This window comes from Onthophagus taurus, chromosome 2, assembly GCF_036711975.1.
Source record: "Onthophagus taurus isolate NC chromosome 2, IU_Otau_3.0, whole genome shotgun sequence".
Classification (NCBI taxonomy): domain Eukaryota; kingdom Metazoa; phylum Arthropoda; class Insecta; order Coleoptera; family Scarabaeidae; genus Onthophagus; species Onthophagus taurus.
Window position 1 is genome coordinate 29401233 of NC_091967.1, and position 25072 is coordinate 29426304.

The window sequence follows — 25072 nt, forward strand, 5'->3', positions numbered from 1 at the left end:
AGCGAAAAAATAAAACCAGAAGGAAATTTGAATTAAAATAAAAAATTAAATTGTATTTAAAAATAAATTATAAAAAAAAAATAAAATAATATTAAATGTATAAATCAAAGTTAAGAGAGAAAGGTGACAAGCGAATTAGCGAAAATAAGAATATTAATAATTGGTTAACGTACCAAGCACGTAGCGAATAAAATCTGGCACCTGCGACTACACACAATTGCGGACAGCGAGCGAGAGTGATCTCGATCAACGATAGATCGAGACCTGCGATCGCGACAGCGGCCTCTTCCGCGTGAAGAGGGTTTTACAATTTACGCGGTCATTAGAAAAATATAATTGTCGCAGAGCGAACATACAGCATGTAGCTATATTTTCTAAAAGATATTATTCACTTTACCACAATGCTTAGATAATTTTACTAATGTTTTTAGTAGCATTATTGAAAGTCTTGAACTACTTTAACAAATTGTACTCGTTATTTTGACTACATAAATTAAATCAATTTTCTATATCGTGTAGCTATATCTTCTAAAGACATTATTCACTTTACCACTTAATATTCGATGTTTTTATCGCACTAATATGTAGTTCATTTGGCTAATTATATAGAGGAATTAAATAACATACAATGCATTTTAAGTTTATTATAATAATATATTTGAAATAAACGTTTTAAAGCAAAACTAAATGTTTACTTAAACCTGTAAGTACATAAAAATAAATTAATAATTATGAATGTACGGGTAATAATTAAACAATATACATAAAACATAAACAGTAACCAATACTTAAACAATAAATAAAAAACAATTTAAATTACTTTATATTGTATGCAGGTGACCCGTAATATACGGTATCTACTAGGACAGCTGTATATGTATAAAACTACTTATTAAACAAATGGTGATTTTAATTTAACCGCTAATGAAAAATCATGTAACGTATTGTACGTCTATGTTGATTGGTGGAAATTTGATATCAGCGTAAGTAAAAATATATGTGACAACATTTTTTGGCTTATTTACAATAAAAGACAAAGTATGTTCATCCAGCTTTTTAACCCTCCGGTGGGCGCACCTGTCGGACTTACACGAATAGGCGCCTTGCGGCTTTTACACCGCAATTGAATATTTAGTCTTTTCATTGGTAACGTTTGTAAAATTTTGGTTCTATGAAAGAAATGAGCATTAATTTTGTTGCTTTATATTTAATTATATAAAATTGGTAATTGAACACTTTTGACAACCTTAACAATACTAATTAAATTAATATACTTTCATCAGCTTGTTTTCACTTCTAAAAATATTTTCAATAGAGTTTTTGATTTTTTTTTTCTTTTTGACCTTGTTTGAAAATTAATCTATTTCCATTTGCTGCTCACCATCGCACCTAATACATTTTGTATTTGTGACACTATGCTTCTTACAAACATTTAAACTGCAATTTTGACACACTGATTTTGTCCTATTGTTCTTATGCCTACCACAAATGTAACAAATTCCTGGTTTTGCTGGTTCTTGGGGCTGCTCTTCATTGTTTGCATACTTTTGCAAGAAAGCCGTAATATCTTCAGGAAGAGTTTTTAGTGATGCTCTTTGTTTCAAATGTTCTTCCATCAAATGTTTCAAAAAATGGCGCCTTCTTTGTTCTGTCATTTCTGGGTTGTTAAATTTGAAAATAACATTGGCATTAATGCCAGCAATGTCGATATGTCTGTAAAATAGAACAAGTGGCCAACGTCTAGTTATTCTAGAAGTGGAGTAAACTGAGCACATCTGATCAACGGTGTCTATGCCTCCTTTAGTCGCATTATAATCCAAATTGATTATAGATTTCTTACTTTCCTGGTCTATATCAGGTGTACTATGCATCGTTGAAAGGAAAATCACAATCCTATTCTTCTTAGGCACCGTTGAAGACAAACAGAAGTCATGTTGGAAACCAAAAAGAGATGATTTGACATCTCTATTTTTGTTTTCCAAGAATTCTGGAGGAATTTCTTTTTTGTTCTTTTTCATAGTACCTAAAAATGTCAATCCTTTCTCCAGTAGTTTTTCTGCAAGGGGGTAGCTACTATAATAATTATCAGTGGTGAGGTTTCTTTTTGTTTTCTCTATAGGTTCAATTAGCCTTGTCACAATATCTTCAGGCTTATTTGATTTAACATAGGGTCCGGGCAATTGCTTTCCACAATAAACTTCAAAGTTTAGTGTGTAAAATGTCTTTGCGTCACAAAGAGCATACATTTTGAGTCCATACTTCGCAGGCTTGTTAGGAATATATTGTACAAACCCACAGCGACCTCTGAAAGGATGAAGCATTTCATCAATAGTCACAAACTCACTTACGTTGTAATAGGCAATGCAGTTGTTGACAAATTCTTGATGAAAATCTCGTATAGGAGCTAATTTGTCTGCTTCCTTCCTCTGATCCCGGGTATCTAAGTCGTCAAACCTAAGGGCACGAAGCAAAAAGCGGAAGCGCTTATAACTGAAGAGGGTTCGCAATATTGTCATTCCTGTTCCATCTGAATCCCAGAGCTCACAGCAGTTCGTGTGTCCTCCCTTTTTTACACCAATTAAGTACAGGGCACCTAAGAGAGCCTTTATCTCTGCTCTTGATGTGTCTCTGCAATCCCTAGGTCTTTCATATTGCACTTCAATCCTCTTTTTCTCAATATATCTGTTAGTATTTATCACAATATTATCGATCATTTCATCAGTAACAAACAGTGAAAAGCATCTATTTCCCTTCTAGTATTTTTAGCAGCCATTTTAGGCCCTGGTAAAATTTTTATTATGTTTTTTGCCTTAGTTTTCGAAGAAGAGGCAGGCGGTTTACTCATCCAAATTGTTTCCCCATCTTTTCCAATGTAAAATTTGTAATCATCACTGTCTTGTCGCTCCCCTTCATCTCTAATCTCTGCATGAAAATTTTCTACTGACTGCTCAGATTCGCTGTCGTGGTTTTCTTCTTCAATAACTTCCTCTTCTGTATCTAATTCACTAATATCTGATTCATTTTCCTCTTCTTCTGATAAAACTTCTCTCAATATCTTCAGGCTTCACTAAATTTCTCTTCCCGGAATGAGACCTAAAAATACCGAACACTTAGGAAATGTGATACTATTACTGTTTTGTAACATACATTTGTTGGACGGAGTCCATTGTCTAAAATGTTTTCACACAACTTTTCGGGAGTTGAATCTACTCTTGTCTTCAGGTGTGGTTAGCGCCCTGAACTAGTAATGCAAACTTTGTCGAACGAAATCAAGTTCGCAGGTTCTAATCCTGGTCACAGCAAAAACTACTAAAATAAAAATAAATAAAAAACTGTCCTTCTAACGTCAAAACACCTGAAGACGGGAGTAGATACAACGCCCAAAACCTTGTGTGAAAACACTACGTCAAACAAATTTAGGTTACAAATCAAACACCATTGTCACAAACCATTAGAACTACCCTATTATTATTAAATCAGCGTACTGAAATTCGATTGTTTAGAAGAGGATGCTTATACAATATTTAAGAACGTACAAAAACGTAAAATGTATGAACTTATGTAAAAAAAATAGATACTTACATCACAGGGCGCTCAGCGGCAAACACACCGCAAATACGTCACTCGCTTTTCAAATCTCAATACCAACTAAACTGTTATCAACAACCTTTGTACAAATATGACATGGGATGACATCTGTTACGAATAACGAATGCCTCTGTGGACACATTTATTTTAATAACGCTATCTGAGATACACAATGGAAACTAAAAGATGCGGCTAACTGCCGCAAACGCGCCCACCGGAGGGTTAATGTGGATTAAATTGGTTAAAAAGTAATATCTGTCATTTATAAAAATTATGAAGCGAATTGAATGTAGATTGAGGGAATCACTGTTATTATCATTGCAAATTGCAATCATATCTTGTTCTTTATATTTTATGCCATTCACGTTCAATTTGCAATAAGTTAACATATTGTCTAATTGAGTGTGATAAATATTAGTGTGTGTAAAATCCACGTGTCGAATTTCACTGCTCAAATGCTGGTAGTGTCCTTGTGGACTAGCCTGATTAATACTTTTGTGAGAATATAAGTAATTAGCAAAATTTAACTGCCATTTTATAGCTGACGTTAAAAGCACATTCCTTCGATTTGTGACGATGTGTAAGTATGCTTTAGTTTGTTTGTGTTTAGTTTTTTTGCCTCATTGTCCATAATCGCTTTAGAGGACCTAATTTTTTAATTACAAATGGATAATGAACAATGAAGTGGTGCTTAGGTGTGAGATCAGTGCGAAATACAGATATATATGTTTCATGATGCAATGTTATGATCTCACTAAGCTCGGAAAGTTGTTTTTCATTATACGATGGTAAAAGACATGCGTTAACTAACTTTATAAGCAATATGAAAACTTTCCAAGTAGGTTCGTCGTCCGGAACTAAATCTCCAATCATAAGAGGTAGATAGTGCAAGAATGCAAGCATTTCACTTGCTAACATTTTTAATTTTGAGTTCATTAAACATTTAGTCGTAATATTCACAGACATATTACTAGCATCCGAATAATGATACTGGATGTTGGGTATCAATAAAATATATGTTTAGTTTTATATTCTATGGTTGTAGCGGACGCGCTGCGAACTAAAAAATTGTGACGACTTATGAACACAAAAAAGAACAATACAGTCGATTAGCAATTTAATAACTAACGCAGGTCCTCGGCCGGCCCTGTGAAGACGGGTAGGGTTATTTATAATAAATGACCAAAACAAGTACGCAAAAAGAAAATTATAAATTTGAATTGAATTACGCGTACGACCCGTACCCCTGATATCAGTGTGGCGTCGAGAAAGAAAATAAAAACTAATTCGTGAAACAAAAAAAAATGTACGCCAAAATTTTACAAAAAAAATAAAAATTATTTTGTTTGATTTAACTGACAACAAAATACTGAATATTTTCAATCTATGATAAATTTTTTTTTATGATATATAAAATATATTTAATTTATTTGATTTATGAATTAATTAATTTAATTTAAATTGTACTAAATTGAACAAAAGTTCACCGGGAAGCGGTATATAAAAAACAAACGTTTAGGTCTGACCTTGTCTTGACCACGTGTAGACGATCCAAGCAAATTCTTCCAGCTCCAGCGACAATCTCCTCCGATTCAGGGAAAGGAAAACTTAATAGGTGGTGGCAATGCAACCTCGACCAAAATCCTCAGGGAAGAACCTCTCCGAAAAGGTAGAACTTCGAAAATGGATTGAAAATCTCACAAAATAACCAAACTTCTGTCTCGAAAATGTTACAGAAAGGTTGCCAAAAATTTACGCTCTTCCATTAAAACCTTAAATGAACACGAGGAAATTAGAAAAGGAAAAAAAAAATATATAAAAAAAAGTAGAAAGGATGGAAAAATAAGATATAAAAAAAATGATGGTAATAATTTAATTAATTTGGTGGTAAAAGGATGTATGTTTGAATAAATGAAGGTATGGATGTGTAAGGGAAAATATAAAATGTATTTAATAAAAATATCTTACCTCAGATCATCGAGGTTTAGTCAGAAAAACTTAGAAAAGTTTCAAAATACGGTTTAATCCGGAACAATCCGATAATTGGACGTGCAAAAACGTTACCAATAAATTACATAACACGTAGATGAATCCCAAAAATTTGGATTAGGAACCAATCACCACGCGAAAAATTCAAAATGGCTTTACCAAAAATCCTAATTCTACGGGCGTACACGTACTGATCTGACTTGAAAAGAGGAAGAGAAAATCTTACACAGACGATAAATATCCTCAAAAATTCACAAAAAATAGATACTTGCGCACAAGCAAGAATAACGAAACAATTAACACCATCTTTTAGGGGAAACGAAGAAGTAAAATAAGTTTAGGGGAAAATAAATTGAAAAGGAAAAAGGAAAATCATGAAAGGAGATCTTCGGAGAATTGTCGCTGAAAAAGAAAAATTAATTAAACAAAAATTCAACAAAATAAACAAAAAGTAAACAAAATAAATCATCGCGAAATTTATACAACTCAAAATACTCGATAACAAAATAAAATATCTAACCCAAAATAAAATTAAAACGAAGAATTAGGAAAGTAAAGGTTAAACACTCAAATGAAACATTAAGGAAAAATACAACCGTAACTTCAAGAAAGTTTACCCAGTAAACTTTTATCAACCTAGGAGCTAACTAGTTCCTCCTCATTAATCAAACTACAAACGGCTGTCTCCAAATTAGGGATAAAGAGAGGAAATCAAAACAAACAACCCAACCCCCAAATATAACAACAAGATTTCGGAACCATCCACCTGGTCCACCACTTGCCCAAAGCCACCAGGTCTTCGGCAAATCAGCCGGAAGGATAAGAATAAAAATAATAAGAAAAAAAAATAATAAACAAAAGATTAGGGAGATTAATGTGGATTTGGCTACGTACGCGCAACGGCTACTCAAATCTCTTGCGTCCATAAACAAAAAAAAAATGGAAATCATAAGATAGTATAAAAAGAGAAGATTAGAAAAAGAACAATTAACAGGCCTACCCGGATTTACAATTGACCGCAGTCTTCAAGACCGGTAAAGGCGAAGAGATACCTAGAGAAGGTAGAAATGAAAAAGAAAATTATACAAAACAATACGGCTTACAAGAGATCGAGCCACGGTCACACAACGCTCCAAACCACACACCGCAAACCAAAATCCGTAAAACAGAACTCTTCGTGAAGCGAAGATATTCCAAAAACAAAAAAAAACGACTCTAAAAGGACAACAAAAAAGGTTTATTACTACAATTAAGGATACAAAGTGGAAAAGGATTGGGAAAACAAAGAAGGGTTGATGGTCCGAACCCACCCCTTACAAAAATAAAGCACCCCCACAATAGTAAACATAAATCCACCAAGTGGATTAACCAATGACAAACTACCAAATCAGAAAACGAGGATAAAGATGGATAAGGAAACCAAACTGTACTCGTAAGTACCAAAAATTGAAGGCTACAAGGTATATCTTACTATCTTTCATTACAGCTGATACAGATCGTGCTGACGTTGGCACAAGCCAATATCATGGAAGGAAGTTGGATTTGGGATGGCTGCTAAAGACTTACCCTTATTTAAAAAAAATATTTCATGCGGATAAAAATAGAACCGTACACATGTTTCGTGCACAATCTGCCACGAATATAAAGATGAAGCTTCCAGAATAGCCAGAAATGGGACTGTTCCGATTTGCCTCAGGAGTTCGAGCAGATGGTGTGCAAAGGCTACAGCAGATTATTGATCGTATGGATTCCAACGTCCACGCCGCTGCCGTGAATGCGAAGAAGGCGGCGGAATTATGGAAGCAGCAATCCGACAAACACCCTTGGGTTAAAACTTTAAAAAAGCATAGAGCAATGGTTGTCCACGATTTAATTGGCTTATGCATTGACGTTTACAACGATTCTTTGCTTGAAACGCCCACTGCTCGTACTTGGCCAGCTCGTTCATTGGCAGCAATGCGCGCTAAATAATAATGCATTTAATAATAATGCATTTATTTTCCAGAAAGAGAATAAAAAAAACAAAGAAAAAAATTAAATCAATACATTCACAAAACTAATCTTAATTTACTAAAAAATTAATATAAACTAATTTACTTAAAACTAAACTTAATTTCCATCACAAAACATTCTTTCGGGAAAAATGGCGCAATTCGGTAGAAAACCGCTTTTCAATTACGCCAAAAAAAAGAACACGACAACAAAAAGAAAAACAGCAGCGCTCAAAAACTCAACACATAAACTTGCACACACTTGAACACTAACCAAATAATAAACAAATGAAGAGAAAAAAAAATATAACATGTCGTACTCGTCATCGACAAGATAAAATCAATACAATCCCAGCTGAATGATTCGAATGACTGGGAAATTCAGCTGGATGAGTTTCAGCCCCGTGGTTCTGCACTTCAATACAGGGATGACGTCGTTTATACTGAAATGCTTCACGTTATTGGAGATACAGAGAAGAAGAAACTTCGGGACGAGTTTAAATCGGCTCTTTGCATATCTCTTCAGATTGATGGAAGTGTAGATCGTGGTAATCAAGACATGAAGTATGTTGTTGCTAAGTATGTTACCAAGGATCAACCTACAGTACTCCGCAGTTGTTTCATATGAGTTAGTCAGCCAGAATCGAAAGGAGCCAAAGAATTGCTCGAGGCGACGGTCAACACTTGTGAAAAATCTTTTGTTCCAACCGAATTATTAGTTGGCGTCACAACTGATGGAGAAGCTGACAATACTGGAAGAGAAAGTGGCTAGTTTGGAAATTGCTAGAGGACTATCTAGGACATAAACTACTAACTGTATGGTGTTACTGTCATCGATCTGACCTAGCAATGGAATCGGCCTTAGAATTGGTTCCTGAACTAAAAAATGTGGATGAGTAATGTAACAGGAACAATGTAACTTGACCTTAAAAAGAGATGCAAAGCCTTTAAGACTGATCATAAATGTAAATTCTAATTTCTTAATTCTAATTGCTATTTACTTTTAGAATTAAATTTCCAGTTCTAATTACATTTTCTTTATTCAGGAAGCACACATTGTAACTAGTGAATCGCTTAGACAGCCTGAACTGGAGCAAGATAATTTAACGGATTCTGTCATAGTAAGTTTTACTTTTATTTTCACTTTATCAGTAACATTGATAGGATACCATATTATGCTGAGAGCTGTCAGAAACAAATATTAATTAATTTCTGTGCTGGTTATTGTTATTTTTAATACATTATCACTTTTTACTCAAGAAGGTTTTTTTACTTTGTAATGTATGTGGGTATTTAATACTAATAATAATATATGTTTATTGATGATGCAACAAAAGTGCAACAAACCAAAAAAATATATATATAAGTAATTAAAATTATGAACACTGAAAAATTATCAACAAAAACGATTTGTGTATAACACTTTGTATGTTTATAGGAGTTAAATATAACAAAAGACGCTGCCATACCTTCCTCCGCTACAAATCCAACAACAGAGTCAGTATTTAAGAAGAGCCAGTCTAATGCAACAATCAAAGAAAAATCATTGCGACGAATTTTAAAGAACAAAGAGAAACAGATCCGGAGACTTAAAAAGAATTATGAAAATAAAACCACATTACTGAGAGATATGTTAAGCACACCAGAATCTTTTACTCAGGTTTTTAAAGGTAGTAATATTTACTTTCCAATTATTTAATCACGAATTGAGGCAACATGTTTATGTCTTAGTTGTGATCATAGTTAAAGCAATGCAATCATGATTATGATAAATGACGAACTAAGAACTTAAAATTATGACTAAGACTAATACATGTTACATGAATCTGACATAATACAAGCTGAGTTAAGTAAATGTGGTGTCAAATTTTAAACACAACATATTTAAACAAAATGCAAGCAATTTTTCCACTGTAATTGTTTGTACAGATAAGAAAATTTCCTTCAGAATGCAGGTCAGGACGCTTCAGCTTTCAGACGTTGCTGCTTACTTAAATAAATAGTTTGTTATTTTTTATCAGTTGTCTTTTATAACTCATACTCTGCCAACATTTACATTTAAATTTTTTTCATGTTTAATTAAAATTTGATTAAATCCAATTTTTGCTAATAAATTAAACAATTAAATTTTATTCATCTTTAAATTGCATTGCTATTTAATGGCATTAAGTGAATTAATCTATATATATCGTTATAAAATAACGAAAATAATTTTTTTTTCAAAAATTATAAGCGATCGTGAAAATTTTTTCAAGTAAAAGTTATGTGAAATTATACTGTCAACCCAACTGTAGAAAAAAAATTATAGATTTAAAAAAATAGCGAAATTAGTACTCACATCCGGTATAACCGGAACTACAAAAAGAATGATTTCATGTTGTAATAATCCGTTTTAACGATCTAACTATTCATTCCAAATGGTTTTCTTATATCACCAATAATAAAGAAAAATATGGGGGTGAGCCACTTTTGAGGGACACCCGGTATAAGAAGAGCCCTAAGTGTTACAAATTTCTACAACGCTTGTTTGTACTCCCATCACAACGTCCACTTATGTCACTATTGGATAAAATTCCATTCAACGTTGGAATTAACGACCACATTTTTGCACATTTGGGTGCTTGCTTAGCAAAATTACCAGAAAATGAAAGGCTTTGCTCATTGGTTTTTGATGAAATGGCTCTTAAAGAACATTTGCAATACAATAGCAAAACGGATTCTCTAGAAGGAGTTGAAGATTATGGCAGCGAAAGAAGTGAAAATGTAGTATTATTGTATTTATGGCTCAGGGGATAATTAAACCATGGAAACAACCACTGACCTTTTATTTCAGTCAAGGGCGCGATAATTCGAGCAGACTAAAAGTTTTATTGAAAGAAGTAATATTTAATATGTTTAAACATAAAATCCCCATTATGGCTACAATATGCGACCTGAGAACTGCAAATGTAAGAGCTCTTAAAGACCTAGGATCAACAATTTCGAGTCCATTTTTTATTTATGAAGGGAGGACTATTCACAATATCTTTGATGTACCCCATTTATTAAAAAGCACACGAAATTTATTCAAAAAGTACAATATACAGTTACCATCATCAGAAGTACTGCCCTCAATGTCATCAGATGAAGAAAGTTTGCAAGCTAGATGGTCTGATATCCAAAAAGCGTATGAAGTAGACACTGATACACCTCTGGTTTTTCGAAGTCTTTACAAATTAAAGGATTATTACTTTTCACCTTTACAGCACAATGCTATGAAAGTTAAAATTGCAGCACAGACACTCAGCAGAAGCAGTTCAGTATATATTTACCAGTTATAATAAAATAATAAAATAAATTCACGACTCGGCTTCGGTTACAACTGGTTAGAACCCGGGATTCCACTCATGCCTCTATGTGCGATGTGGAGTGTGAGTCTCATTTGTTCATTTTGCTTTTCTATCTCACGTTCGTTGGTTGATCTCGTCGAGTGTTTGTTGTTCGTGTTTTTCAGTAATTTATTTTCTTTCCATTACGACCAGTCTTTTTAAAGCCTTTTTAAGAATTTGTTTAATTTTACGCAAGGTAACTAGATTTTATACTGTTTTATAAACTGTAATTATTTAAAATATAAAATAATTTGTTTAGAATTATGTTGTTTAGTTTGCTTATTTATTTTGTGTAGATTGTTTCTTACAGTTTTTTTTTTTTGATATTTAGTATTTTTTTGTTTGGTTTTATATCCATGAAAATGTTTTAGCGTAAATTTTAGAAGTTTGTGTTCTGTGTATGAAACCTGTAAATATTTTGTAGTACTAGTAGCTATTAGGTAGGTACGTGCATAATATACAATCGCGAGCAATAAGTTTTACTCATCAATGTCGTCATTATAAGAATACAATTACAATGAAAAAATGTTAATGGTAAACTTTGTCGAGAAATTGTTAAGTTTCCAATACGAACACGCAAAAAAATGTACGTTTGGAAAACTTACCATGGTAAAAAAATTTCGAAGGGGACTAATGGACAAAGTGTTATTAGTTTGTGAGTTTTGCAACACCTGGTTTGTTTGTAGTACACAAAATCTCCAATCGATGTCATTGAATATGGCTGCTGTGTGGGGTACCGTTGTTGATGGGAGCACCTATACACAGAAATGATTTATTGTCAACACTAGATGTTCCCATAATGAGCTTTTCGACATTTTCAAAAATCGAGCGGCAGTTGGAAACTACTTGGCAAGACCAAGTATGGTTATTTATGGAGACGGCAGAAAAGGAGGAACGTCGCCTAGCAGAGGATTCGGGTGACACTGACAAAGATGGGAACAAGTGTATGTTGATGGCGGCTGGAGTAAGCGCTCGTATGGTCATAACTATAATGCTGCATCTGGGGTGGTATGTTTCAACAAGAGGATGTAACTAACCAAAATTAGTTTATATTATTTGCAGGCAGTTATTATTGGAATGCGAACGGGGAAAGTGATATTTGTTGGTGTACGCAACAAGTTTTGCACCGTTTGTTGCGGTGCGGAAAATAAAAACGTGGTTGTTCCAAAGCACGTATGTTTTAAAAAGTGGACAGGGTCGTCGTTGGCAATTGAAGCCGACATAGTTGTAGAAGATTTTAACCAAAGTATTGCTATGCGCGGGGTTAAATACCTTAAATTTATTTCTGATGGAGACTCAAGTGTTTTCTATCGCATTCAACAAACGGTGTCTTACGAAGGGCAGGTGGAAAATTAGAATGCGTTAATCATGCTATAAAGAATTACGGCAAATCTTTGTACAAGATCAAAGCAGATACATCGATAAACATGCAAGGCAGAAAATACCTAACAAAGCCAATAATAACGGAATTGCAAAAGGGTGCGTACAAAGCCATAAAGAAATATTCGGACGACGTAAATAAAATGAAAGCGGAGATCAGCAATTCAATTATGCATGTTTTCGAACATCATGAAAACTGTTGTGATGATTATTGCTATAAAAAAGGAGTTGTTGAGCTATGTCCAATTCCGCACCTGAAGCGCACTGGTTTGTTGTACCACATAAACGGTATGTGCAATATAATTATAAACTTTTAATTTATTACAACTGTATATTATGTGTACTGAAAAACAGGAGCACTTGAAAACTTATTGGTAAAAGCGCATCGACTAGTGGCGAAAGAAACAAACAATAGAGCCGAGTTATATATGTCATTGTTGGCAAAACTGAATTGTGGAAAACGTTTGAATTTGACGCAATGAAATTCTTTCCAAAACAGAGCATATATAACCGGCTTGCGTTACAATGAAGGTAAGTATGCAGTAAAGATCTTTAGATACTCTATAAATATAATTATCATGGACAGGTGTATCATGGCAACAACGGGGATTACAAGGATTACAAGCATCTGGATATGTGTCAATTAGCAATTATTTCATGAGACATATGCATAAAATGCAACGAAAACAGGAGACTTGACATGTTCTCCACGGAAGCGAAAGCATCGTGAAATAGTTGCATCAAGAAACTATGATTTTGGAGCATCTGCTATTCAGGGAACATTATCCACTGCAGAAATATAATCTGAATCGAAAAGAATTTTACTTTCATTACAGGTTTTTTGATCCACTATAACCTCACCCTTAGGACTGGTTTCTAGAACAAAAGTTAAAGTTAACGAATCGCTATCTCTAGTGTTGTCCTTGTTTTTCACACATGGTAAACAAGAACAGCGCAGATACATCCAAAATATCGGAACGACTACTTTGTAGAAATCGAGCATAAAAGTATCTTTCTATTTTACAATCGCGAGGTGTATCTGAATGACTGCAACAAACTTCAAGGGGTGATTCTTTAGTGAATTTTAAGGGTACTTTGATATATGAACCATGGGCGACTTCGGCTCCCTAAGGAGCTACACCCCTCCAAAAATGGCGGAAAATTTTGGTTTAATCTTTTTTTCTCAAAAACCATAAACGCTAGGAAAATGAAATTTGGGGAATATGTTTAACTCATAATAGGGCACGTTTTTACCCTATTTGTACTTTCAACCTACCCTTCTAAACTATTAAACGTAACCACCCCCTTTAATTTTTGCTAAAATTTTTTTTATGCAGATGATAAATACATTAGAAAAATTTTACATAGGTAGATGAAAGTATCTTAAAACTTTTTGTCTCTCTAAAATTTTTCCAAAAACGACTAATTTTTGAGAAAAAAAAAATAATAAAGCTAACACTGCCCGTTAAACAACGGGGTTGTCGATCAAAAGTTGGAATGAATTTTTAATGAAAAAATCTCGTAGGCTTTGCAATCTTTGTCAGAAATATTTTTGACGTTTAAATGTCAGTGTTTTTCTTACTATTATTATTGTTTTTCAAATTAATTTTTAAATAAAGTTCTATCGCATTTACGCTCGTTCACTCGAGTTATCAAAATTTTAAATAAAACAATAATAATAGTAAGAAAAACTGATGTTTAAACGTCAAAAATATTCGTATTCTGACAAAGATTGTGTAAACTTGCATAATATGCATTCTTGGTTCGAGCAAAACCTACATTGCTTTATCTAAATTATTTTATTATTGGGTAGACTAAACGACCTGACTTTTAAAGAAAAACCAATAACCAGGGAAAATATGACAAAACATTAAATATGATAAGGTTATTGGGTGTAGCGATCGGTATACAAAAAAAAGAGAACTAACAAATGGCTAAAAAACAAGATTACTTCACATAGGAGTGATTTTAAAACGAAAAAAACTCACTGTGCTTTGGCCAGTCATATGATAAACTGCAACCATACTTTTGATTTTGATAATGTGTCGATAGTTGATGGTGATCCTAATTATTACGGTAGATTATTTTTGGAAATGTAAAACATTAATATCACTGATACAAATAATTTAAGTATTTTTTACTCGTATTTATTTCATTGGGAAAAAGGGAGAAGGAAAAGAGTATTGAGTGACAACACCAACGTTAGTGATTCATTAATTTTTTAAATAAAAATTATAAAAATAAAATATAAAATATGTTTTTCGACAGTATCGTTGTGATTTTGTCTATCGCGCAGTCTCAAAAAATAAAAATATTTTTAAGAACTGGTTTCTTCGCCATGTTCAGTCATCATAAGATTTTTACTTTTGTAACGTCAGTTATTTTAGTTTGTATTTTAAGTGTCCTAATTTTAATTTATTAATTCGAGCCACCCTTTTTGGGTTTTAATGATGCTATGTTTCTTGGTGGACCGTTGAAATGTTCCGCAATCGTGCCGCTTATCAACTAACCTGTAAGTTTCTTCCTTTCTATGTAAGCCATTAATAGTTTGAGTGTTAATTTTGATACATTTGTTCACAGTTTTTTGCCTCTAGAAGAAACAATTAGTTTCGACATATAGCAAAGAAAAATTTAGTTCTCTTTTTTTCGTATACCGATCGCTACACCCAATAACCTTATCATATTTGTCAATTTTTGCGATCAAAAAACTCCATCTAACTTATTCCATAAAACATTAAATGCCAGTAGAAACGTGTCCAGGGCCGAGACCTAAACAGTGTTTTTTTTTTCGTCGAAACTAGATGAAATAAATGCATCAAGGTGTATGGAAGGCATTTCGAACATTATTGAGCTATTTTTACCAAAAATTTAAGTTATTCTAAGTGTTATGGTTTATTTTGTTTTATTATCATTGTTGATGTTTCATTGATCCGTTGGTTTTTAAACACGCCTCAAAAGTAGTTTTGATGCAGTTCAAAGCTTGGATAGAGTGTAAAGGAAGGGTCTAGGTAATAACATTTTTGTGCTCTCTTATTTGTTAACTAAGGTAACTTGATCCGATTAAGATATACGAATTTTTAACATTTTCTTCTATAATTCGAGAATGGATGGAGATATCGAGATGCGGTTTTCACTAATATTTACCAAATTTTATGGTGATTAAGGGTTTATGAAGTAAATAGTATCATTCCATTTAACTTTCTTTCAAAAATCACAAAAATATGTAACTGCTGCACATAACGCCCTCTAGTTTATTTGTTTTAAACCAAGCGGTCTTACTGAAAATATCTTTTAAAAGAGCATAAAATGCTATAAATATTGCAAAACAAAACCGATGCGGTATTATCCAAGCTACTTCTGAGATAGCGGGAATTTTATGTTTCTCTATGGCAGTTACAACCCCTAGCGGTCGAAGTACGAACTTCAAAATAATTTACAGCTATTTCTGTAAACTGTTGCCCACTTTGCTTATAAGGATTTTTTTCCCAAACCTATAGGCCTTACCGTTGTCAAGATACAGCCGCACCGTACCCTTAACGGGACACCTGTACATGAAATTTATATATTATAAGTAACAAAAGATCAACGTGACCAAATAGCGAATATCAGTACGGAGCAATATAATTCGCAAATGTATGTAAATGAAAAAAGTAAACGGTTAACAGCATCAAATGTGTTAATGTTTGTTAAATCGTTCACTTTCATGCCGAAAATTTAGAAGCCCAGCAATGTCATACGGTACTGAAAAAGAATCAGTGGCACGTAGTCGTTTTGAAAGCGAATACGATTTAGTTGTTTCTCCTGCTGGTTTGTTTATAGATTTCGAATATGGATTTCTTGGAACTTCTCCTGATGGTCAATTACATAGACCTCCAGTAACTGTTTAATGTAACTTAAGCGGCCCATACACGACCATTGCTCTAGCGGCAACGCCACAAGAGTCGTCGCATGCGGCGGCGGTTAGCAGCCCATACACGATGACTCTTGCGGCGGTGCCCCCAGAACCGCTGCAAGAGTCGTCGCATGCGGCCGCACTTCTTAAAAGGTTAACCGTTTTACGGTCCAAAATACTTTAAAATGTCTGACGTGACGTTACGTAATCAGATACCGATACCGGTGCTGTTGTCAGTTGAGTTAGCAATTAGATTAAAAACTAAAAATAAAGTTAAACGAATATGGTGCAAGAGATGGTTAAAAGATAAGAAGAAATTCGGCATCGCAAATTTGCTGCGAGAGCTACAAGAAACGGAGCCTACTGATTATAAAAATTTTCTTCGAATGAGTTCTGAACAATTTTAAAAACTTTTAACACTGGTAAGCCCACTACTTGAGAAGAAGGATACGGTAATGAGAGCTGCAGTGACTGCTGAAGTTAGATTAGCTGTGACACTCAGATATCTGGCTACAGGAAATAGTTTAGAAGATTTGAAATTTTCAACGATAATTTCGCCCCAGCCAATTTTGCCATTTACAAAGTACTTCAGAAAACATACATGAAGGTAAATAGTATACCTCTATATATTATCAGTGGGCCAAAAATCACTTTCCATTTTTTAACTTTGAAAATATTTTTTTAATTGAAATTGAGTGTCATGGAAAACATGATTTATGAAATAGATTGTAATTTTTTGAATACCTGATATTTATTAATTAATGCCATTGAGGTTTTTTTAGTTTATTTATTTTTAACGTAACCTAACTAATCTAGTTCAAAAAAAAATACATACATTAGTTTACATGTTTATTGTAATTAAATGTTAATAGTTCCTGACTAGTATTTGAGGTAGCCCTGTCTAAATCAGTAAATTGTGTATGTGGTGACATTGTATGATGTGGTGGCATTGTATGATGTGGTGGCATTGCATGCATATTGAATCGCCATTCTGTGTTGTATTGTCCTGAATTAGATGATCCTGTTGTAACTGACGCAGTTTCTGTTAACTTTCCTAGTTTTGCATAATACATAGCATCACTTACTAGTTTTTCAAGGATTACTCCTTGATTAGTTTCTAAAGTTTTAAGATCAGCAGCGTATTTTTTCCAGCTATATCGAAATCGTTTTCAATAACTTCATTGGAAGAACAAAATTTTTTTAATGCTTCATTGGCTAAGCCAATCAATTCATTCTCAGATTTTTTTTTATTTTGCTCTTTTTGATGGGTTCTACTTCAAGGGAACTCGTAGACAAAGGTGTCTGCGGAGTTCTAATATTTAATATAGGACTACTTCTTACAGAGTGTATTGTCTCCTCGTCGTCAGGTAGTGACGAGATTGTGGGAGATGAAGCTTTCCCACTCCTTCCCAATCTTATGAAACCATATCCCCGAAAAAAACTTAATCCCGATGAACGCATTTTTAACTACAGACTATCTCGTGCACGCCGTATTGTGGAAAATGCGTTTGGGATAGTATCGTCCCGTTTTGGTGTTTTTAAAACAAATATATCTCTTTCTGTTGATAAAGTGGATTGTATAGTTTTGGCTTGTTGTGCTTTGCACAATTTTCTTCGGGATGAAAGCAAACACTACATACCACCCAGGTATGCCGATGAAGAAGATGTTGAGGTAGGTGAACTTAGGCTCGGCCAATGGAGGGAAGAACGACAATTAACAGCTTTAAAAAGAATGACAAAACCTACAACACTCGCAACCACGGAGGCAAGGACGCAATACAAACAATATTTTAATAGCGTGGGAAGTGTTCCTTTTCAAGAAAAAATGGCGTTATTGAATTGCTGAATAGTTGGTTAATTACAGAAGTATTGCATGGTGAAAATATAATAATAGAACTTATGATTACCTCACTTTGCATTTCATTTTCCTTTTTTTTTTCTTCTTCTTGTTCTTCTTCTTCAATGTCTATATTTGAACGTCCTGGCCTCGGCGCTTCAGTATTAGATATGAAAGATAGATGGTCATAATACCATAATTTCGGTATATATGCATCATCTTGCCCTCGTCCAGTTGCCGTTAACGATTTCCGTACTTTTCCCAACTCGAGGTGGAAGTTTCCACGTAAAGTGTGATTTTTTTTTTGTACGAAATCTGCATTTGATAAATTTTACAAGTTCATTTATGGCGGTAGTTTTTAAGTTTTTGTTTATATAATTTTTTGATTTTGTGTCCCATAAATTAATAGATAATTTATAGAATGTACCCTTGACATTCTATAAAATTTTATGAATTTTTCCCAAAAATCTCTTTCGGCGAACGATGCCATTTCGGTGGACGTTGGAAACAAACTAAAGCGATACTTTCGGTGTCGTATGCACGTCGCAAGCCCATACACGTTGACTCTTGCAGGGCTGCCGACGGCATCGGCATGAGTCTTGGCGCTTCCATACACACGATGCTTCATGCGGGTCGACTCTTGGCGTCGCTGCATGCGACGTTGCAAGAGTCGTCGTGTATGGGCCGCTTAAAGAACCTGCTCAATTAGTTAAGAACTTATCAGTTACTCACGACAATTTTAACCGGCCGTGGAATCTTCTTGTTGATAGATATGAAAATCTACTATTAACAATCAAATCTCCGCAATATTTTCGGCAAAACCTCTAAGAACTGAGTCTTCTGTAGAGTTGAATCGATTGATTGGGGAAGTTAAAGAATGTCTCGGAGCTCTGGAGTCCTTGGGTTGTCCTGTCGACAAATGGGATTACCTCTTGTTATACTTAATCGTCAGAAAATTAGATACCGATTCTATAAAAGAATGGAAAAAATCGGTCAGCGATCATCGTACCCCTTCAAAATTCGACGATTTCTATCGGCGCGTGTTTTGACCCTAGAAGCAATCGAAAATCTTTCTGAAAAAAGTAAAAATTCGTATTTTTCTCCAAGCTCTATACAAAAAACTGTTAATTTTAAATCACATAATGCCTCACCGGGAACAGTCAGATGTGCGTTGTGCGGAAATGAACATCGTCTACATCGTTGCTCTCAGTTTATTGCAAAGACACCTGAGACGATGTGAATATGTGATGACCAACAAACTTTGTTTCAATTGCCTGGGTCATCATTCCGTATCCGCGTGTCGCGTCTTCGGTAGGTGCCTGAACTGCAGACAACCTCATCATACAATATTACATGATTTTCCACCTGAAAAGCTTTTACAAATTAGTTCTAACCTTACAAAAAATCGGCAATTGTAAATTCACCTCAGCCATCAACCAGTCATTCGGTTCATGCATGTCACATCAGTGCTCCAGTTTTTTTGGCTACGGCGTTGATCCAAATCAGTTCAATTCGCGGTGACGTCATCCGCCATCCAATACATCTGTGAGCGGACTCTATGGTCGCGCTTTCTTGGATTCGTAGTCACCCTAGTAGATGGAAGGACTTCGTTCGAAATCGAGTCATCGAAATACAAGATCTACCTGAAGCTCGTTGGTCTTACGTTCCTAGTGAAGACAATCCTGCGGACCTTGCTTCACATGGCATTTCGATTCGTCGCTTGCAGGATGAATCGCTCTGGTGGTCTGGTCCTCACTGGCTCAACAAGTCATCAGATTGCTGGCCATCTCATCCTTTTCCGATGCCATCTCATGTCGATCAAGAAAAGCGCGACACCGTTTCCATTCAATTAACCACTACCGCGAGCTGGGATCTGAAATCAAAATATTCCTCACTACACAAACTTTTACGAATTACCTCATGGTGTTTTCGTGCAGTCACAAAAACTAAAACCGAATGTGTTTCAGATATTCTTACCCCAGCTGAAATAAAACGTTCCCTTCTGTTTTGGGTTAAAGCTACACAACAGGAACATTTCCATACAGAAATTTGCACCCTCCAAGAAGGAAGAACAGTAAACAAATCAAGCTGCTTGTACAGACTCACCCCTTTTCTTGACAGTGAAGGAATTCTAAGAATAACTGGGCGTCTCCGGTTCGCATTGTTGGATTGGGATGAGAAACATCCAATGATTCTTCCCAAGGAATCACATTTGACCGGTCTCATCATCGATGCTCATCACCGGAGGACTCTGCACGGAGGAACGCATCTCACTCTCTCATCCATTCGGAGACAATTTTGAGTTGTTGGAAGTCATGTACCGGTTCGCTCATTCATACACCGATGCGTTATATGTGCCAAACAAAGCATAGAGGCTAGCCAACAACTAATGGGTCAGCTTCCCCCATCTCGGGTCATTCCATCAAGGCCATTTCTTCACATAGAGTCTATTATGCTGGACCATTTCAGTTAAAAAATTGCGGGGACGAGGTGGTAAAATCTATAAAAGTTACCTAATATTGTTCGTTTGTTTAGCTACTTCTGCCATCCATCTGGAAGTAGCTACCGATTATACAACCACTGGATTTATATCGGCTCACAAACGATTCACAGGGCGCCGTGGTCGGTGTCAGTGCCTTTACAGTGACTGCGGAAGCAATCTCGTCGGTGCTGATAAGGAGCTCAGATCCCTGTTTAATGCTGCTTCTAGGGAATCTAACGGTCCACGCAAAATATACACACAACTCCAACCTACGCACGCAGTACAAGACGACGGGGGTGGTGTGTTCACGTGTGTATGTAGAGAGTTTTCGCTCGTCACCCGCTTATCAGACGCTAAACACAGCCGACCGCGACGAACGCGGGCCGACCAAACGTGTTGGGAAACGCTTGCGAAGATTAGAGAGGCCCAGCACACACACGTTTGTACTTCTATATTTTCGTTGAAAAACGTAAAATAAACCTCTAAAATAACGCGACGAAATCCGAGCAGCACTCACATTAGCACTTAATACAACGTGTCGGGTCGGCTAGAACGTACATTTAGCAAATTCTAAAAGAAGACCTCGAACGCCGCTGTTCCGTATATATCAGCACTCACTTTAGCACTCGAAACGACGACGAGAGAGAACTGACCAACGGCTGCACAAAAATCTGGGAAACGCTAGCGACGGTTAGAGGATTCACGGTTGTGAAGTTAGCCATAGATTCTAGCCATAGATTTTAAAATCGAAAAATGACCGATTTCTGCAACTCAAAACGCAAATTAAAATTAATATTTGAGTTTAGCACTCTTAGAACAACCCCTATACAAAAATTTACGGGGGGGTGTTTTCATTTAAGGGAGTAAAAAAATCCCAAAGTCGTAAACATCGCGTGCGCGCGTATACTGTTCGATTAAAATCGAAAAATCACCAATTTCTGCAACTCGAAACGCAAATTAAAATAAATATTTCAGTTTAGCGGTCTTAGAATAACCCGTATACAAAAATTTACGGGGGGGTGTTTTCATTTAAGGGAGTAAAAAAAATCCCAAAGTTATGAATATCGCGTGCGCGCGTATACTGTTCGACTAAAATCGAAAAATGGCCAATTTCTGCAACTCGAAACGCAAATTAAAATTAATATTTGAGTTTAGCGGTCTTAGAATAACCCGTTTACAAAAATTTACGGGGGGCTGTTTTCATTTAAGGGAGTAAAAAAATCCCAAAGTTATGAACATCGCGTGCGCGCGTATACTGTTCGATCAAAATCGAAAAACGACTAATTTCTGCAACTCGAAATGCAAATTAAAATTCATATTTGTGTTTAGCGGTCTTAGAATAACCCGTATACAAAAATTTACGAGGGGGTGTTTTCATTTAAGGGAGTAAAAAAATCCTAAAGTTGTGAACATCCTTGAGGACTCCTTGCAGTTTATTTAATTGGATCTCCTCTCCCAATCCAACCATTAGGAAACATTTCATTTAATGAATTTTCAACATTTTGGGAATAGTGTGCAAGGCATTCATCATGCTGGAAAGCCACATTACATCTGTTTTCTAAAGGTACATGGTCAAGCAGGCCTATTAAATTGTTATGTAAAAATTCATTGTATGCTGCGCTAGTTAAACCATCCGGTAAAAAATAAGGACCAATTAAATTATTTCCAATGAGCCCCATCCACAAATTTTCTTTGATTGTTCATTTCCCTTGTTAGATGCGGATTTTGAATACGGTGAAAATGATTTAAGAACTGTTAAGAACTGTTCAGAACTGTTAAGAAAAACTAGTTACTTCCCAACGGAAAGAGTACAACATATACTATCAAAACAAGTTTTTTACTTCGGTCGATGCATCGGACTTTGATATTATTGCTCTCACAATCAGTGAAACTTGGGTCAAGAAGAGCGTCCTAGACTACGAGATCTTTCCAGACAGGTATGACGTTTTTAGATGTGATCGATCATTCCATAAGGGTGGAGAGATGTTACTGGCTGTTAATTCCAGAGTTGCTACTTCGAATATCATGATTGCCTCCTGTCCTATTGAATCAATTGTCTTGAAAGCTGTACGGATTGACTTTAAAAAGACGAAATCGGCGTTTAACATTGTTGTCTGCTATTTCCCACCTGTTACACCTGGAGGAATGTATGTATAGTTACACCTTCGATTACATTGAATCAATGTTGGATATGTCTTTGGATACCATAGTCATGGGTGATTTTAATATTGAAGTAATAATGACTTTCTGCAATTAAATAATGTAACGAATATCATTGATAGAACTCTTGATTTGATACTTGCTTCCTCAAACTTGAGTTTCAAATTAAACACTCAGACTTTACATTGGTACGAGAAGATAATTACCAATCGGCATTACTACTTACTATTGCGGTAACGGTGCCTACGCATTTGATAGCTCGAAATGTTATCTTATCTGCCTGACATGTACGAGGCACTGCTTAACATCGACTGGACTCATCTATTTACGTTATCATCGGTTGAACAATACTGTAATGTTTTTTATGACGCATTATACAACGACCTGGACGCTCACGTACTTAAATCTGAGGGCAAGCATGCAGGCTCGAAATATCCTGTATGGCATTCAATTAACCTAATAAGAATGCTTAGATTAAAAAAACACCACCATAAATTGTACAGAAAAACTCATTGCAGATATCATCGCACAAGTTTATGTCAAATCTCTGAGGAACATAAGAAAAGAACCAAAAAACGTTTGGCGTTTTGTTAACATAAGCAGAAACAATATAAGATCTCCAGGCTCTCTGAAGTGGGCCGATGAAAGTGTGTCCGATTTGCACACAGTAATTAACTTATTTGCCGATCATTTTGAGTCTATGTACTGTCCTGCATCATTTGGTAACCTAATGGTAACGATCACGCTGTTTATGATACTAATTCTGTCACCTTTGGTATCTCCGAAGTCAGTTACGACGAAATGGTTGAATCTTTCAAAAAATTCAAGACAAAGGCTACAATTGGCCCAGATGAGATTCCTACATTTTTAGTCAACGATTGCGCCCCTACACTCTCACATCCGTTCTTACATATTTTCAACCTAATAATCAAAAACTCTGAATTTCCAAGTTGGGAGTTGTTTACTCCCTTAAATGAAAACACCCCCCCGTAAATTTTTGTATACGGGTTATTCTAAGACCGCTAAACTGAAATATTAATTTTAATTTGCGTTGCGAGTTGCAGAAATTGGTGATTTTTCGATTTTAATCGAACAGTATACGCGTGCACGCGATGTTTACGACTTTGGGATTTTTTTACTCCCTTAAATGAAAACAACCCCCCGTAAATTTTTGTATAGGGGTTGTTCTAAGAGTGCTAAACTCAAATATTAATTTTAATTTGCGTTTTGAGTTGCAGAAATTAGTCATTTTTCGATTTTGATCGAACAGTATACGCGCGCACGCGATGTTCACAACTTTGGGATTTTTTTACTCCCTTAAATGAAAACACCCCCCCGTAAATTTTTGTATACAGGTTATTCTAAGACCGCTAAACTCAAATATGAATTTTAATTTGCGTTTCGAGTTGCAGAAATTGGTCATTTTTCGATTTTAGTCGAACAGTATACGCGGTCACGCGATGTTCACAACTTTGGGATTTTTTTACTTCCTTAAATGAAAACACCCCCCCGTAAATTTTTGTATACGGGTTATTCTAAGACCGCTAAACTCAAATATTAATTTTAATTTGCGTTTCGAGTTGCAGAAACTGGTCATTTTTCGATTTTAGTCGAACAGTATACGCGCGCACGCGATATTTACGACTTTGGGATTTTTTTACTCTCTTAAATGAAAACACCCCCCCGTAAATTTTTGTATAGGGGTTGTTCTAAGAGTGCTAAACTCAAATATTAATTTTAATTTGCGTTTTGAGTTGCAGAAATTAGTCATTTTTCGATTTTGATCGAACAGTATACGCGCGCACACGATGTTCACAACTTTGGGATTTTTTTACTCCCTTAAATGAAAACACCCCCCCGTAAATTTTTGTATACGGGTTATTCTAAGACCGCTAAACTCAAATATTAATTTTAATTTGCGTTTCGAGTTGCAGAAACTGGTCATTTTTCGATTTTAGTCGAACAGTATACGCGCGCACGCGATATTTACGACTTTGGGATTTTTTTACTCTCTTAAATGAAAACACCCCCCCGTAAATTTTTGTATAGGGGTTGTTCTAAGAGTGCTAAACTCAAATATTAATTTTAATTTGCGTTTTGAGTTGCAGAAATTAGTCATTTTTTGATTTTGATCGAACAGTATACGCGCGCACACGATGTTCACAACTTTGGGATTTTTTTACTCCCTTAAATGAAAACACCCCCCCGTAAATTTTTGTATACGGGTTATTCTAAGACCGCTAAACTCAAATATTAATTTTAATTTGCGTTTCGAGTTGCAGAAACTGGTCATTTTTCGATTTTAGTCGAACAGTATACGCGCGCACGCGATATTTACGACTTTGGGATTTTTTTACTCTCTTAAATGAAAACACCCCCCCGTAA

General features: G+C 35.2%; 1 protein-coding gene and 2 long non-coding RNA genes across 3 annotated transcripts; all 3 read left to right on the forward strand.

The window, feature by feature from the left end:
- The first annotated feature begins 8636 nt into the window (after positions 1-8636).
- Positions 8637-9545, forward strand: LOC139432760 (uncharacterized). The gene is made up of 3 exons (XR_011642430.1): positions 8637-8689; positions 9007-9238; positions 9498-9545. It is a non-coding gene; the product is annotated as an uncharacterized lncRNA (long non-coding RNA).
- Positions 9546-12338: 2793 nt separating this feature from the next.
- Positions 12339-12935, forward strand: LOC111416145 (uncharacterized). The gene is made up of 3 exons (XR_002706489.2): positions 12339-12604; positions 12671-12847; positions 12903-12935. It is a non-coding gene; the product is annotated as an uncharacterized lncRNA (long non-coding RNA).
- Positions 12936-19603: 6668 nt separating this feature from the next.
- Positions 19604-20347, forward strand: LOC139432715 (uncharacterized). The gene has a single exon (XM_071201481.1). It carries the CDS (start codon positions 19604-19606, stop codon positions 20345-20347), a length of 744 nt encoding a protein of 247 aa, XP_071057582.1.
- Positions 20348-25072: the final 4725 nt, after the last annotated feature.